Here is an 18,113-nt window from a genome sequence, read left to right as displayed (position 1 = left end):
GGAGCAGCTGCTACATTTAAGACCGTGGGTGTGATTCCCATCCTGCCTTCCTCCTCATTACTGCTTGCGTTTTAACTGTATTTACAATCACAAACACAGGAACAGGATCAAAACTGAAGTACTTGAAGRGAGCCTACAAGAGAGATGCAGAGGGCCTTTTCACAAGAGCATGTAGAGACAGGGCGGAGGGGAGTGGATTCAAGCCGAGAAGAGGTTTAGATTAGATATTAGGAGAAAATTCTTTACTGTGAGGGTGGTGAGGAAATGGTGCTGGTTGTCCAGAGAAGTTGGCAGATGTCCAATCCCGGGAAGTGTTCAAGGCCAGGYTGGATGGAGCTCTGAGCAGCCTGGTACAGTGGAARTCCACGACAGGAGTAGGAATGAGATGATCTTTAAGGCCTCTCCCAACCCAAACAATTCTGTGATTCTGTGGTTTGAGAAGAGGGTGAAATGAGAAGAAACCTGTGAGTCCCAGAGCAGATTTGAAGCGGGGACACACTAAGTTTTGACTCACAGTGTGTATTTTCTTTGATCCTGGCTGGAGTGTGGGCTGCGGCATTGAAGTTGGTTATCTCGCTGATAGAAGAGGTACTTCCTTATTCTATTGAGACCACTTTGGAGGTCCATTTGCAAGTATTTGACATCAGAACTGAGCTAGATCAAAAATATCTTCTGTGTAAGGTTTAACAGTAGCATTTTCCACAGAGGAAGGACTGGCTTGCATTGACATTACTGAAGCTTTGAGACGTGCTTGTCTGCAAGTGTCTGGCACTGTCTGGATAGAAATCATAAACTWATCAGACTTTAGAGGGTAGAGAACTGGGCAGAATTGAGACTAAAATACTGGGCTTCCTCAGTAGTTGATGCATTATTCAAACATTATCACAGTGATGATATTTTATAGACTTACCTTTAAAGCAGTTGTGGGACTCAATTACAAGAACTCTGTCTGGTAAAGCACAAGTTGTTTCAGTGAAATTGGGGGAGATGTGTTTAAAAAATAGCCTACAACGTGCATATTATATGCTAGCAAGAGTTGTTATATGCAAAAGAGTTGTTATTACAGAAAATTTTGTCATGATTTCTTAGTAGCTGTTACACACTCAATATATTACTTTTTTATGTTCTGGGGTCATTACTGAGATGTTGAATTCTTCCTGTTTGTTGATTATTTCACTCAGGAAAAGCCTGACATACCGTATCTAGATGAAAGTGCATTTGAAGCACTGGAAAAAGACTCCCAAGAATTCATCAGTATACTGAACAGAGATGAAGCCCTGGAAAAGTTCCGTATCGAATATGAGAAGCTCTTTGCTTTTATGAAGAAGTCTCGTGAAAATGAAATGCATCTCATGGTGAAATGCAGGAAGCTGAGTGCTGAGCTTGTGGAGAAGTCATCTAAAGTAGCTCTGCTCACAAAAGTCACTAAAGATGATGAGGAAACTATATCATCATTGAAGTTGGTAAAGTTTTGAATAGAATGGAGTATGATCTGGAATTGTTAATGAAAAACATGGTAATAAGAAAAGCACCTGTAAGAACACTTGATTTTATGCAGAGAACAAACTGGAGGACTAAATATAGAGCTGGCATCTCCAGTTGTTTAATCTCTGCTTTGCTTTGTTTTCTCAGCCTGGTATTTTTACAGCTTTCACTCAAATTCTGTGTTTATTTACGCTAAACCAATTCCATCAGCTTTCAAGTATTCACTAATAGTTTTGTTTAAGCATTTTCAACTTTGTGTATAGTTTTTGATTTGTTATACTTTTGAAGGGCTGCTTGGATGTTAACTATTGCCAGAACATAAAAAATCTACTTACTGTGGAAATACAGATTTTAGGCCAGGGAATTGACAACTCATATAAATAAACGTTTCACAGTGTTTGCATTGAAAAGGAATCCTATAGAGCGTTTGAGTGTGATTTCACCAATTTACTCTGATGTGCTGTAATTATTGATTTGAATTCAAATTCAAATCAAAGTTCTTGGCTCGCTAAAAACAGTTGATGTTTTTAGGCTTACAGTTTATTATCACTGTAAGAAACCTAAAGCTGCCAAGTGGTGATAAGACCATACTTAAAACTTTTTTTTTTCATTCTAATGGTTTAAAAACCTAGTTTTGTAGGTAGATATCTAGATAGGCTTTAATTTAGCACTTAGTTGAGAAATTTCCGTGCCTTACAATAAAGTGTTTTGTTCCAGTAAAATAAAGTCAGTGCAGCAATCCAGAGTGTTTTTTGAGCACTACAGAAATAGAAATTCTTTGAATTAAGTTTCTTGTCCTTAGAATGATGAGGAAAATACAGTCAGAATAAATATAAATAGCAGCACTGACATTGTATGGCTGCAGCTTGCAAACCTGTGGTGCTGCCCAAAGCCTCCTCAAGGAGGAGGAAAAGCATAGAAAATCTTGTTGAGTTTTACTGCTGCTAGTCAAAACCTGGTAGATGAATGCCAGGAACCACAATGATCCTTATACTTTCATTTTTGCTATTACATGGCAATGCTCTGTGTGTGAACAGTAGGAGAGGTGATCCTACAAGATGCTCCCRAACTGAGGAGAGACATTGTCTTAGTAATGTCATAAAACTGAGGAGTGGAAGTGTTGGGAAAATAAGAACCTTTCCAATTTCAGCAGCTGATTTGAAGCTCAGGCAGGGTATAACTTAACCATACTTCCTACTACTGAACCCATTAAATGATTTTCTAGTGAAAAAGCTGCTTGACAATATGATCCTGTTAGAAATTATATGCAATGCACAACATGTGACATTTCATTTTTAGTGGTGTGCTGTGAGCAAAGTATACAGCTGATACTTTTTCAGTTTAGTTATGAGTACTGGTGTTTCTCTTAAAGGTTCAAGAATTATTTGGATGTTGTTTAAAATGTTCATGCCTTGTTTAAGGATTTTCTTGGTAAACCCTTTATATTCCATATTATTCTTTCTTCTGAAGGGAATTTATATTAGAGCTGTAGTATTTCACTACAATTCTGTTAACATTCAAACAATGTGTTTCACATGTGTCCAAGCTAAGAGTTGAAGGAAGTTCAAATGCTAAAGTAGCCACGATTATATTATTCAGTTCTAAATTAAACAATCTCCCCCACGATTTAATTATTTATAAACCATAAAAGAATCCTGATGGGGCTGTTCCTGTAAAAGTGGTATAGYTGCTCCAAATTAAGGCCCTAAATCTTGGTGACTTGATGGGTCATTAGGGTAAGAAATAAAAGTTGCAGAAGTAAAATTTTTCTCCATGTGAAGCCTGGTTATAATCAGTAGAGTTTGGGGCAGGGGTTAACCACACAGATCAGTGGCTGGTAGGACGTGGGCCAGTGATAATCAATAGCTGTTAATTTTCAGGTGGCTTTTCAAGGCTCAGTTTTGTAGTTTTAATAAACTGGACATAGCAATTTGCTGTTTACAGTTCTATCAAAGGAGGAAAGGGCCAAGCTAATAATGAAGGGAACACAATTCTGTTTGTTGTGGGTAAGGACACTGATCTCTAAGTCTGCACTGGAAGAGTGCTAAAAGGGGAATTTATAGCAGCTTGCACTGCCCTGCTTGAAATTACCAAATTTTCAATTTCTAGGCGTATCAATCCAATATAGTAAGAAAGTGTTCCATTAATTCTCCATTTCTGAGCTATGAAACKGATGTAATCTTTTGGTGTATTTAATGAAAGTAAAGTCAAGCAGTCACACTTCAYAAGTTCTGCTTCCCAAGTTCCAGAATTCAGAACTTCTCCAAAAATTTTTGAATAATTCTAACAGCAAACATCCAGTGTACTTCCTTTAATTATGCAACAGACTGCCATGCATTACCTATCTATCATGTACTGCAATTACCCGATGTTGCTGATACACTGCAGTCTTTCACACTGAATAACAATGTGAATACTCTTCAGTGAAAGCTTCCATCATCAAAATTTTCCTCCTTTTTACTTTTGAAAATAAAGGATCTATTGATCTGCTAATGCAGTAAAAGAATCAACCAAGAAGCAACTACAATGAAGCATGGTTTTGCTGATGCTGAAGTCTGTAGCAAATTCTTACTTAGATTTTGCTTATTAATATGGCCATCACCTGTGCCTCCTCACTTTATTTATAAAAAATGGTATTATCAATACAAATTCAATACGATAGTTTTTACACATGAAAGATAAAATTCAAAAAGCCAGCTTAGGGTGATCTGAAATCAGTGTTCATCTGAATGGCYTCATTGACTTCAAGTGATCACTTTTGCAAATGCTCATCAGAACAAAATACTCACTGGAGCCTGTAAAAACCTTTCAGAGGCTGTATTGATTTTATTCCCCAGTTCYATTCCCCAAAACTCCAGTCGTAACGATTTAATTCACCAATTTTAATCACAGTCTAATCAGCCAGCAGGAAGCTCTGATGTAAGTAATGAGCTTTAATTTTATTTTCAATTTGCATTTTTCTAGAGAAAGGGTGTTTGCTTCTTCATAGYTGACAAATCTTAAACATTATTTACAATTATATTTTATACTTTTCTACTAGTCAACATGACRCACTGTGTCTTCATGCCATTATTTCAGCCTAACATGCATTTATTTAAATTTCAGAATTAAGCATTTTTGTGTGGGATATTAATGAATGAAAAGCTTGTAATTTACTGGATGATACTTAATACTTTATGTATGATCATTGCTACTTGAATGGAAGTTAGCACTCAAAATGTATGACAAAAAATTTATTTTAATATATAAAGCTGTTCAAATATGCTTGATACATAAATGAAAAAGCACATTTTTCATTCTAAATCTTTAACTAAATAATTTATTAAATAATGAAAATACTGTATGTAGGTAGTTAGTTTAATTGACTGTAATTTTTTAGAATTTYGGAGCAAGGAAAGCCCATTGTTTAACTCTTTGTGAGTATGTGRGGTAAAAAAAAAGAAGAGCAAACTTCCCTGATCTTTGAGTTCCAGATGGTTTCTCAAATTTGGATATGCTGAGCTAGTTGAATAAATAAAATGGAAATGTATTCCCTCTGCAGTTTGAAGAGGCTACAGATGTTATACTTTGTGCTATCTTTTCAGCAAAATCTGGTAGGCTCTTGCATCTGCTAGTTCTATAGCTTTAATTTTTAATTTAGGCAATAAACAGCTAAATATTACATATATTTGGTTTTTAACAGTTCAATAAATATATTAACAACATACAATAATATAGGTGTCATAATTTACGTTTAATGTTAAATAAGGTTGGCTTTTTCAGAAAGAAAATGTCAATTACAGTAAAGAACTTCCGTAAAAAATTGATATAAATTAAATTACTCTATTTTCTTCATCGTGGAGATGGTTTTAAAAGTATATTCTTCCTACCCCAATTTCATATGATGCAAGTAGGGGTTGAAAGGGATGTTATGACCTGATATAATGATGTTTCTATTTGGCTGTCCTTGAGGAGACCCTAAAGATAATGTAGAACCTCAAAGCCATGCTTGGGGTTTAAATCACTATTTTATTTATGTAATTGTTTCCATTTTGTTCCTAGGAGCTTGAAAAGGCCTGGAAAATGGTGGATAAAGCCCAGGAAAGGGAACAGAAAACTAAGGAAACTATCAACTCACTGCAAAGGGAAATTTTRCGCCTAAATCATTTAATGAAGGAAAGAGCTGGACAGGAGCACAAGTAAGGGAGAGGGAAAGCCAATCTCATGAATACACATTTTTTTGTCTGTGTGTTTATGCAGCGAGCAAGTACAGAATCAAGCTCTGAGTGAGTTCATTCAGTATTGGATTAAGCTGGGAGATCAAATAAAATGAATACTATGCACTTTCTCAGTATGTGTCATATTGTTTGATCTGACAAACACTTCAGCATACTTTGAGAATAGGATCCTGTCAACATTTTTACATTTCACAGCAGCAAGGTCAAGTAGATAAATCAAGAAGGCAGGAGAGTTGATTTCTGTTCCTAGCTTTGTTATAAGGCACTAACACTGTCTGTGTTCTTGTTTGTATTTTATATTTATTCACTTTCAGGTTTATTTTTTTTTTGTTTTAACCAAACACACAATGAGGGATGCAGTCTGAGATGGAGTCTCTAAGCCACTATATTGTGCACATAAYAATCTCCCTCTGGAGCCACTCAGAAGCTCTCCAGAATCTACTGTTCATAGTGTCAGTACTCACAGACTGTTCACGCTGTAAGATTAAGTTAAATTCAAGGATGAGATTAAGTGTGTTGACCCTATGACCTGCACACTTTCTACTGAAATTGCTGATGGTTGGCCCTCCTGATTATGGCTTGACATTTTCACCTTGTTTAAGGTGTTCATTTATAATRCACATGTAGGATACGTGTGGGACASRCTCGTCTCTGCATGCTCTACATATCCAGGCTGCAAAAATAAGAAGTATTCAGTGTGCTCAAACCCTTCCCCCTCCAAGGAATGTGCCAGCACATAAACCACCTGAGTCCATGAGAAATCTACTCCCTCACCTTTTGTTCCTGAGACATTCTGGACCTGATTAACAGCTTTCCTTGGATCTAAAACTTGATCATTCAATCTCCCCCTATATAACTTTCCCTAAAGTCTCTAACTGATTTTTGCATTTTCCTACAAGAGCCGGGAGCTGTTACTTTRCCAACAGCTCGCTCCTATGTCCAGCTCTGCCCAGGCTACTGACACCTGCCAGTTTACAATTTGTTCTTGAAGTTCCTTCTCTATGGCCCTCCAGTTCTATGCTTAATTACCCTGTCCAGGGACAAGGTCATGAGACKAAGTAGCTCCTTTGCAGATTTGAAGCTTGAAAACCCTATAATCTTGCAGAACAATAAGGCTGCTTTTAAGATGGAGCTTGAACCCTAAGTGCTTGGACCTAATTTCATATTGTAAATGTGTCAAAACAGACAGTCAGGTTTATTTTTGCATTATATGACTCTAAGACGTGACCTTGTTAAGTGTCCAGTCAGGTAAGGTGCAGAGAGACTGGCTACAACAGTTTTGGACCCCTGACTAATTTTCCAGTGGGCATAGAAGAGGGATTTTTTTTTTCCCTGTTACATTTCTGGGAAATGGAAGKTTTATTCAGACCCATGTGGTACAACAGGAAAGAGTGATTTATTTGACTTGGTTGATGGTGACTCTGATCAGAGTAGATAGAGCATATTATTCAGTTGACCATCAGTCTTAACACAGAGGACTTTAAAATAATAAAAAAAAATTAAACTCTTGTTTTTCACAAAACTCTTGCTCTGGCATAAGAGGAAGAACAGAAATGGCCTGTGACACTGCTTGACTATTATTTTCTTGCTTCCAGTGTTGAGGATTTGCTAAAATTACAAGAAGAGGTAACAGAGGAGCGGGATCAGCTATTGTCAGAAGTTGTGAAGTTACGTCAAAGTCTCACTGAAATCACAGAACGTCAGCAGGAAATAGAGAAGGCGAAAAATGAGGCAGAGCAATCAGTTTTGCAGGTCTGTACTGAGCCTTTCTCCACACTTGCAACTGATCTTCCATGACTGGTATGCTACTACCTGTTCTTTCACATCTYACACATTTTCAGGAGTGCTCTGAAAGGATTCTGCTGTGAATGGCTTTTTTATTTTTTATATTTTTCTGTAGTTCTATTGCTACTTTGCAAAGTGTGTTGTCATAYACCAGCTGCTTCCATAGCTTCCCAATACCCCAGTGAGGTCAAGGTTTCTTTTTGTGAATCATAATCATCTTTCATACTGGAGAAATGGGATGTTTTCTTTATTGTAAATCCTTGTGCCTTGAAAGGGACACTTAGAACATAGACCTGGAATGGAGATGCTTAGTCCCTTACTGTTGGCAGTGGCTGYCATATGATGAGATACCACCATTCTTAAGAAGGCATCAAAATTKGTCTTAAAAAATAGTGACATTATTTTCTCYCCTATTCTTTATGAGAMGCTTTCCAGATCCTCAYTCTTTAAATGTTTAGGTACCTCCTRTCTGCCTCTTTGCACTCATTCTGGATTARCTGTTTTTCAGCTTAAATTTTTCACCGCACCAGTGTCTGTAGAGAGCRGTCATACTCCATCTAAGCTTTACATTAAGTTAGGCTTTCTGTTTTTCTGACCATCTGATTTGACAGTTGTTCTTTAGTGATAAATACGTATGGCTTCCTTTAGATGTATAGAGCAGCTAGAGATAGAGAAGGCTGAGGATTGGTGGAACAGCCACTGAATGTAGAGAAAGTAGAAAAGGAGGGGAGATGGGATGCAGAACTCTGATACGTCAAATATGTAAGCAAAATAATGAGAAATGAAAGAATTTAAAGCRGAATATAAATAGGGGCTGGAACAAGGCACCAGGAGAAAGGAAGAGTAGAAAATCACTCTTAAACACTGAACAGAGAAGAGGTAAAAGGASTATTTGGCTTTTAGTTTTTTATTAATCACAAGTAGGAAAGTAAAGATCAGTCTAGGTTTTCTGCACAAAAATAGTTTCTATTTCTAAAGCAGATGAATGGAAAAGTACTAGAAGAGAATATAAAATCTTTGTTTTTCTGACAGCATTGTTGGCATGGGAGAAAAGAGTCAAAACTTGTTGAATTTTGGCAGCCTTAATCTTTTGATACTCACTTCATCAACCCTTAAATTTACASAATTGTTATAGCATTTGTAATCACCTCCCATTCTCCCAGTATGAAATTATTCTCCACTTCAGACTGCTTAAATGACAATGTCTCTTTGAAGATCCCATTGAAGACCCTGTCAGTTCTGGCAACTTTTCATCTGTGGGCTCAGAGGGGGAGRAATCCTTAAGCAAAGAGCATCTTTCAGTTGCTGGTCCCTGGCTGAACTGAATATTTCCATATGGATCAGCCCCCTGTGTCTCCCCTCTGCTGATTCTGCTGCATCAAATTTTTGTGGAGGGAGAGAACAGGAGTCATAAGACAGTCTATGAAAAATGAGAAAAATTTCCTCTTTCAGAGTTCCCACATAGGAACTTTGAGAGCAGAAAGATTGAGACCAGTTATGAAAATGAACACTGGTCTGACATCTCTTTCCTTTAATATCTGTGTAATAAATATTTCTGCTGGTCAGAGAGAAAAATAAAAATAAAAATCCTTGCAATACAACGTCAAGCCCCAATTAATTTTAATGCTGCATTCAGAAAGTACCACTTTGCAAGTAATTTATTACAGTAAAGACATTTATGCCACTGTATCTCCAGAGGAATGCTTTTATGTTTGAACTGTATCAGCCCTTCRGTGTGGGTGAACTGGCTGGTGCTTAACAAATTTTTGTCATCAGTAAATAGGTTCCTTCATGCAGAATTTTTGTTCAACCATTAGAAAATGTAATTACTTCTGAGAAGATCTAGCATATTCTATAAAGTAGTGATTACAGTAATATAGAAGCTCTTGTTTTTTAAAATCAAGCATAGTAGGAGTGGTGACTTGTTTTCCTGAGTAAAAGGCAGCACAATTTAAAACTGTTTTCCTCTTTATTATTATAGCTTCAGCAAGACATCCAGCTGCGTCAAAGCGAGGAAGTACGAGAGGCTCGAAAGAAGGAAAAAATGGAGAATGAGCTGAAAAATCTTCTAGCTGAAATGGATAACAAGCAAGCCGAGGTCCAAAAGTTACAGCAACAAATAGAGAATAACAAAGAGGAACAACTGAAAATACAAAATAATCTTACAGAGCAGAAGGTAGGGTACATTGCACACTGTATTCATCAGGTCTAAGATTAGAGTCAAATGTCTAATTAAAAAAAATTGATGTTCCTGAAGGGAGACAGAGAAATATTATTTTAATGTATTAAAATTAATAAATATTTATTTTTATATAAATAGTAATTTACTAATAAATAGTCAGGTTGGACTTCTGACTATATGGCCAGTTTTGCTATTGATTGTGTCTAGTGGCATTGGTAAAATAATTTTACCTCCATCCCCTTTCTTCTTTTTCACAATAATTTTTATCTGCCTCTCAAGCCTGTGAAAGGGCAAGGAACTGTCTTCATAAACCTTTTTGATTGATTTTCCTCATTCTGTTTCTAAAAACTTTTATCTGGAAATGTCCTACTATAGTGTTCTGCAAGTGTGTGAATTTTAAGGTTTTCAGTCCATTTCCCCTGACTTTGAGAAACTCTCACAGAAGCAATTTCAGTAAATGGCAGGGGAGATCTCATCACTGTAAACCAGTCCTACCTCAAGGGAAACTTCCTTGTGAGTTGTGTGTATCTTGTAAATTTATGACWTTTATGCCTTGTTCTTCCCTTCTGGTCCCTGAAATTGTGAAGGTAGAAGTCTGTGCCAATTTTTAGTCAACACAAAGTCTTAATATAATACTTAACATAAAGAGATACAGAGAAGACCTGATTATTTCTCTGAATATCACTGATTTGATGCAGCTTTTGAGAGCAGCTCCATCATCTGCCATGGCAATCACATTGTATTACAATTTCTAGTTCTGTTCCATTCTTTCACCTTTTTATACTTTCTTTCAGCTTTTCAAAGTGTAGATTTTAGGGGCATTCAATTATCTAAATTGTCCTGGAAGCCAAGAGTTCACAAGAAAGTGCCGTGTATTGCCTAATTAACCAGACTTCTGCATTGTCTTTCTTGCCTGTGCTGGCTTGAGGGTGTCTGTGAAGGCCCTGCACGTCTTTTGCTAGAAGTCTGTCCAAAACACAGGCTATGCAACTGTGCAAGGGTCACGGCAGAGATCTGCAAAAGAAGGTGACACAGCTATTGCAATTTCATCAGGTTATTGTCTCAACTGAATTGTAATTGTTTGTGATGCCTGCTATTCTTCTTCTCTTCTTCTTCTTCTTCTTCTTCTTCTTCTTCTTCTTCTTCTTCTTCTTCTTCTTCTTCTCCTTCTCCTTCTCCTTCTCCTTCTCCTTCTCCTTCTCCTTCTCCTTCTCCTTCTCCTTCTCCTTCTCCTTCTCCTTCTCCTTCTTCTTCTTCTTCTTCTTCTTCTTCTTCTTCTTCTTCTTCTTCTTCTTCCTTTATTTGAAATTTCTAATAAAATATCCTTTCTTGCAAGACATTGAAAATAGTTTTATACAGTTTCTATAAGCTTTATCCCACCCCGTCCTAGTTGCAATAAAGGATTTCGTGAAACAGTGTTATGCTGACATTTGCAATACAAGAAAGAGTATTCATTGTTTTTACACTAGATTCTACTTCTCTTCCTTTAATGTTTTTAAGGGCATAATATACATTGACTTCATCAGGATGTGATGAAGTGATGAAAACTATGATGGTTGTTCTTTCCTCATTTATATTTGTAATATCTGCCAGGAAAGTTCCATCAAGCACAAGATAAGTCTGGTAGCTCCAATATTGAAATATACGTTCTGTATAGAAACACAAAACCACAGTTCCAAATGTTTRACTGAAGACACATTAAAGGGCAGAATGCTTGTGTCCTGGTCTCAGCCAACCATGTATCCAGAGAAATGTTATCAGCGCATTAAAGTAGCATGCTTGCTCATAAAACAGAGCTCCCCTGCCTCTGCTGATTGAAGTAATTTGAATCTCATGCTAATTTTCAGTAATTGTATGYATCAAGTAATATTATGTGATGGTTGCCAAGTGCCTAACAAGAAGTAAAATATTTATCTACCACCTGTGATAGAGACCTGCTAAGTTTCCAGAAAAAAAYAGCACTGGATGTGTTATTCATTAGAAATTATGATTCCTCCTAGTCAGTATGACCGTCTATCATATGTAACATTAGTAATTTCATCAGCAATGAAGAGTGGTTTTTAAGCAGACAACAATCTGCAGCAGCTTTTATCCCCTGGGTAGCTGGAATGTTCTGTCTTCATGTATATGTAGATATTGTAATGMGATTTAAAAGAATTAATAGGATTGTTCTTCAACCTAACAGATCTTGAATGAAGAAGCTGGTAAAGAACTTGAGCAATTGAAGATGAAAAATGAAAAGCTGACRCAAGAGAGTGAGCAGCAGAGTGCAATGATGGACGATGTGATGAAGGACATCAGTCAGAAGACGGTAGAGCTGAAGGTAAGTTCCAGAAGGTTCATCCTACCAGCTGTATCATTCCAATGATGTCTTGCCCTTGGGACAGGGATGACTTCAGTTTTCTTCTCCTGATAGTCCCCCATGGGTAGTTTTGGAGGAAACCTGAGTAGTTTTTAGGAACAGATCTGGCTGATGCTGAATGCCATTCTTTCYGAGGCAGTACCGTGGTCATGGTAATGTCCAACCCTCTCACCTGACAATGTAGCACCTGTTCTCCTGGAAGAGTTGTTTCATAAAACACATGAACCAAAATGCTCAACGCACTCTSTTCATGAGGGATAGGTGGTACTTTTGACAAACATGGGGTCTTTTTTCAATCCTGTGATCTTCAAATAAGAGCAATGACTTTCTTACAATGATTAACATAATTTGAATTTTGCCAAAATCCATTGAAAAATGTTSATAAATTATAACAGTGGTGTCCTGGATAGCTTCAACCAGAGGGAATTGCTTTCAATACTAAAATTTCTTCCCCTTCAGTATGGTTGAGRAAGTTAAATGTAAATAACCAAGATGGTGTTTACTTTCAGATCTAAATGGTTGCCTGACTTCACATTATTTAACAGTCATATTACACAACTCAGAAGCAGGTGAGTTTCAGCTGAGGAAGGATTAAAGGATTTCTGCATATTCTTTTTAGGCTTCTTTAAGAGCCCTTGTCACATAGGGTAATCATAGATGTTAGATGCTATTGTGCTATTTATCCTATCTTGCATTTTCTGTCATCGTTGGGGTTAAAACACTTAACATTAGAAAATTCAAGTAGAAAATAATTCTCTTCTTGAGTTTTATCAAATATAACTAATTCACCTAAATAAAAAGGTTTGTTTGCCAACAGAGGCTGTTAGTCTGATAGAAACTAACCCCTCAYAGATTAAAAGCTCAGTTCACAACTAACACAATATAGATGATTCTGATTTGGATCCCTAATGGAGTATGGTAGGAGCTTTTTTTCTGTTGTATTTTATTAAGCAAACTGAAGGATGTTTTTCTTACCTATTTGAAAAACAAATTACTGTATTTTATGGGATATCCAATTTTATCATTACTTCTCCCAATACCATAATTGTTTAAAACTTTACAAATATGACTTATATTTGGGACTTCAGAGTGTCAGAGAATTTTGATTCTGTGATCTTATCCTGATTTCAAGAAAAGGTGGTGGAACTTTAAGAGTCATACACATGGACTTACGGGAACAAAAAAATAGATGCTCCTCAGTTAATAGTTAAACCAATTGCTAAAGCTTCTGAGAGCTCTGTCATGATCTGGGATGCAGTCTTAGTCGTGACTGTGCCTGCAATACTATCCTGCAGTGTACTGAGCTGGATACAGTTGTCAAAGTACTCTGAAACCTCTTGAAGGTAGTTGTCAGTAATACCTGAGGAGATTCCCATTCTCGCAGAGGATACATCATAGCAGGATTCCCCATCTCACAGAATCAGTATCTGAGGCTGTAAATGGAACACTGTAGTCTGTAAAGCCTAACAGTGGCACTGAATTATRTGAGGAAGTTATACTTCTTAAAAGGAAGAAGACTGATTGCTGTTGTGATTATTGGTTATGTTTCCCAATAAGCAGGCACTATTTTGATTGATTATATTTTTCTCTGTTGTATAGTAAATTAGAGGGACTCTACATATTGCTTTCTGCAGCTGACCCACAGCACTTCTACGCCTTCTTCATGAGTTTTGTGGAGTAAGTGTGTGCCAAAAGCATTTTCTTTTTCTGTGGATGCTTTCTCTCCCCTTTCCTTGTTGCTGTTCTGTAGGAGAGAGAGGATGAAGCAGCTCAGATGCGCCTTGACATTTCAAAGCTGAGCAAAACAAGAGATGTTCTCCAGGCTAAGCTGCGTACTGCAGAGGAGCAAAGAGTTGATGCAGAACATGACAAAAGCATACTAAAAAATCAAATAATCAGGCTGGAGAAAGGTAGGTGCCTAACAGATGGATGGACCTGTCTTCTGAGTTCTTCTAAGTTATTTTAGGTACCCAAATAAACATTAATATCATCAGCTGATACTAGGGTTGTAAAATCTGTTTGCAGCTAATTAAACCGGTCATTTCACGTCAAGGCTTTTTAAAAAGTCCACTAAAAATTGTCTCTGCATTTTTGACAGCTGTACCATTTAAACCCMGGATTTATTCTCTTTCCTCTTTTTCTCTAGACTTAGAGATAGCAAAAAAGCAGGCAGATATTGACAAGAGAACTACAGATGGGCTTGTGAGGGAAAGGGATATGCTAAATCAGGTGAGTTTGMATTGGTCATATTGATAAACCTCACAGCTTGAGAATGAGATGCCCATAGCTTAAATACACACAGCAATACAGAAATGTTCTAGAATACATGGTGTTATGTTAAAGCCTTCAGATTTCCTTAAGTGGATGTACAAAATATGTCTTTTCTGTGCGCTGAAAGAGTGTTAGTATCCATAAACACACAGGTTTCTAAGTTTTAACATATAAACCATCAGGGATTTCAAATTGCAAACCCATTATTTGATATCCAAAGAGTTCATTACATCTGTGCTTTTACACTCTGTATCTTATGAAATTTAGTATTAATCTAAGTCTTTTCTAATAAAAGAACAAACTGGAGTGTTGATACACTGTGTAGCAGCTTGGCAGGCTGTTTGAGTGTAATCCTTGCTTTTAGGTCTGTTTCTCATACTGATTGTATTCATCAGCCCAAAGTTCTTGCACTGCAATGTAGCATCTCATGTTTATTGGCATTCCTGAAGTGTTATCTACTAAATTCAATGCTAAAAGATTATTTTTGACATGCTTTATGTGGTGTAGATTCACTGTCCTGTGTCTTGAATTTAGCAGAGGCTCTGATTTGACAGGTAACAAGTATTTGTTTGGTATAGAGAAAGAAATTTTAAAGTGGGACCAGAAGGCTGATTTTGTAAAGATGATATATTGATGTTTTTTATTTAATCCTTRTACAAAATTTTAAACTAAGCTTGGTTGATTTCCAGCTTGAACTTTTTATTTAAGACATGAGAAGGAAGAGTATTTGRCTTTATTATGAATGTTACTGTCTGTTGGCGTGCTTTACAATCAAAATGCCTTAAAGCTGGTAAGGATTTTCCAGTCATTAGTTACATCCACTTGTAAACAATCCTGTCAATTTTTTTTTTTTTTGGTAATGCAGACACTAGTGTTTTAACTTCAAATCAGAAAAAGCTCTATTTAGTAGCTGTGCTAGAGATTTTGTTTTTTAAATCAGATTTGAGGTTCAAGTATTTCAAGTGAACAAATTAGATAAAGGATAATAACATTGGAAAGTCCATAATCCACTTTAACAATGGCATGCTTTTTTCACAGTGGTGACAGTGTTGCCTTTTCAGCTCAAGACTCATTGTTTTTTGTTCCCTATAGAACCTGATCAAGGCTACAAATGCTACTCAGAAGCAGATAGATTTGGTGAAGCTCCATGAACAGTCAAAACAGCACTTGGAATCAGAAATCCAAAGTTATAAAATAGAAGCTCAGAAACAAAGGAAGATTATTTACCAATTAGAGAAGGAGAGAGACAGTTTCATCCATGAAACAAGTGAGCTCAAAGAGAAGGTAGGAGCAGCTCTTGGTGCAAGTGGTTCTTTCCTGTTTTACTCTTAAAACTGCGAAGGTGGTACATTAATTTTCTAACAAGCCAGTAGGAGAAATCTTGGATTGGTGGTCTTCATACAGTGTACAGATTTTTCTTGTTGTTAGTGCATGTTGCCTCCTACTGCCATGTTGCCTGCTTCAGGTTGSTCTAGGGAAATGTTATCAATGGGAGAGAGATTTATTAATTCTGTGAGAGATTTGGAATAGTACAGCCATGTATTTCTTGCTCTTATTCAGTGATCAATTGGGAAATGAAGATAGGGCTGGAGTTCAAACCAAGACKTCTCAACTTCTTAAACATGAGTCGCACAGTTGAAACTCTCATGTGCTGTTGGAAGTTATACTTTGATTGTCCTGTCTTCCTACAGAAGACCTTATCTTCCATATGATCACAGTCCTAAAAGTGAGGCTAGTGAGAGCTAACAGTGCTSAACATCTTTGTAAGGTACTTAACATTTTGAAGGATTACTCCAGTATGTGAAAACATCTCAGTATGTTCAAGGTAGTCTGCAAAACAAGTTTTCCAGGAGCAGCCACAGAGAAATGCAGCATACAATTTGTGTTGCCTGCTGCCCATTGTTATATATAACTATTCCTAATGGAATAAAATCAGGAACATGATTTTAGCATGTTCCATTAATTGCTGAGTATCACATTGAAGAGCCCTCCAAGAAGCTCAGTGATTTACTGGGATTAGCTTTCAAGCAGTTTCAACTCACAAGTTATTTRCTGTTTTTGCATTTTAAAATTATCCTTCCAACTTCATGTGACCAGGGGCTTTTAAATCATTTTGGAATGGTATATGCTTCATTGCCTGGAATACCTCTTGTCATTTCCKTGTAAATAATATTCCACAAAATTGAGATTTGCCTTTGTAGCAAAGTCGTATTTTGCTTCTTTCCCTCATAGTGCATTTCTAACAGAACAGGTATGAGTTAAGAACATTGTAAACTAGGGCSAGAGAGTAATTCATAACACTCAGAACTACAAGGCTCTTTCTTTTAATTCTAGCTGGGGTTGCCCATAATATTTTGCAGGTGAGAAAGACAAATGTTTGCTTACTTACTTTTCTTTTCCCCTGCCACTTTGGGTGTAAATTCTGTCACTTYTTATAAGGCAGAGGCTCAGTAAATGGCTTATGACACTTGAGTTGTTTGTATAATGGTGCCTGCATTGTGACTGCAGGTTTCCAAAGCACTTGCAGGCTTCCTTGGCTCACYAAAGGGGCAATTCCTGACTCTGCTTGCAGTTAAAGAGCAGCAAKAACAGTATGTGAGACAATAGTCTTATCCTTCAAGTCCAAATGCAGAGTAGGAGGATGTAGGATCAGGKTTATTATGTAAATAGGTAATATTTGGGTTCATTGTTTGACCTATTCAGATTTGAGAAGCTGTGACAAAACTCCAGGAGTCATTTCACAGCTGAAGRGGAATGAGCTGCTGATGGGCAGAAAGTCCATGGCCAGTCAGTGCTCTTCTGTCACCTTTTGCCACCAMGCTGRTTTTGCAGGAGGCTGCAGCCYACCTTTGGAGTTTTATAAGAGCTGGAAAAAAGCCAAGCCCATTTAAGCCCAAAGATGTAGCCATACTGGCTCTGAAAGCTGTCTGGCTATTTATAGCAAGACAGACTCTACAGCGCTGCAGAATTCATCTTTCAAAATCATCATTTACTATTAACTGATGAACAGAGTCAGCGAAGTTATATCCACAACAGTAAAATATTTTTGGGGTGAGAATTTATGCATGACTTCCTCTTCTAGCTATTGCCTCGGCTGACTCCTTATTTTCAAGTCAGTGTCACTTGTTGAATAATCACACTTCTAGATTAGCCTGCACAAGTGAGAAAAACCCCAATTCTTTGCTCCTTGTTATGTAGCCTGTGTTACTGAGTACAACTGTTAGCAGAATATTTCTTTTGTGAATTGAAATTCTTAATTTAAAAAATCTTAGTTTCTCTGTGGAAGATTTAAGCTGCTGAAAAGGAGGCACTGAAATATACCTTTCACTGCCATCTGAACTGTTCTCTGACTGTGCTTTCTGAGGAGTCACAAAACCAGTCTTTAATATGTTGGATTTTTTCAAATAMAATATTTGAAAGTATTTTAAAATATTAAGTTTACAATTAACAACCTATCCGGGAAAATGAAAAGATGTATTTAATTTTTTTAATTGAAATAATGTTTTGAAAAACCTGATRTTCAATAGGCTTATAATTTAGTTGATGGCAGCATTTCTTGGGGTGGTTAAAAATGGATAAACAAATAAGGACAGCACCACTAGTGACATATTGAGTATGTTCATTGAACTAAACAGATAACCACTAGTAGATGATAGTTTAGTGTACAGATAAAAAAGCTTTGAGGATACAGGAAAAACTATGAATACAAATACTTTCTGCTTAGCTTTGGGCCCTCACTGCCAAATTTGAGAGGTGTAGTGTGCCTATTGACTRCTTAGGAATTGAGGATGCTCAGCCTCCCACAGGGAGT

General features: G+C 36.9%; 1 protein-coding gene across 1 annotated transcript in view; it reads left to right on the top strand.

Annotated features, from left to right (window-relative positions):
• Positions 1 to 18,113, top strand: part of CFAP58 (cilia and flagella associated protein 58) — a 58,218-nt gene that overhangs the window by 3,978 nt on the left and 36,127 nt on the right. The window contains exons 3-10 of the mRNA XM_057379083.1: positions 1,182 to 1,463; positions 5,527 to 5,663; positions 7,298 to 7,454; positions 9,469 to 9,663; positions 11,855 to 11,992; positions 13,782 to 13,941; positions 14,178 to 14,260; positions 15,395 to 15,586. Coding sequence (XP_057235066.1) covers positions 1,182 to 1,463; positions 5,527 to 5,663; positions 7,298 to 7,454; positions 9,469 to 9,663; positions 11,855 to 11,992; positions 13,782 to 13,941; positions 14,178 to 14,260; positions 15,395 to 15,586 — 1,344 coding nt within the window. The remainder of the gene's footprint in view (positions 1 to 1,181; positions 1,464 to 5,526; positions 5,664 to 7,297; positions 7,455 to 9,468; positions 9,664 to 11,854; positions 11,993 to 13,781; positions 13,942 to 14,177; positions 14,261 to 15,394; positions 15,587 to 18,113) is intronic.

The sequence above is a fragment of the Malurus melanocephalus genome, unplaced genomic scaffold (assembly GCF_030028575.1).
Source record: "Malurus melanocephalus ecotype Western Australia unplaced genomic scaffold, MMel_1.1 scaffold_12, whole genome shotgun sequence".
NCBI classification, from domain to species: domain Eukaryota; kingdom Metazoa; phylum Chordata; class Aves; order Passeriformes; family Maluridae; genus Malurus; species Malurus melanocephalus.
Note: the sequence above shows the minus strand (reverse complement) of the source record. Positions and strands in the feature narration are given on the sequence as shown.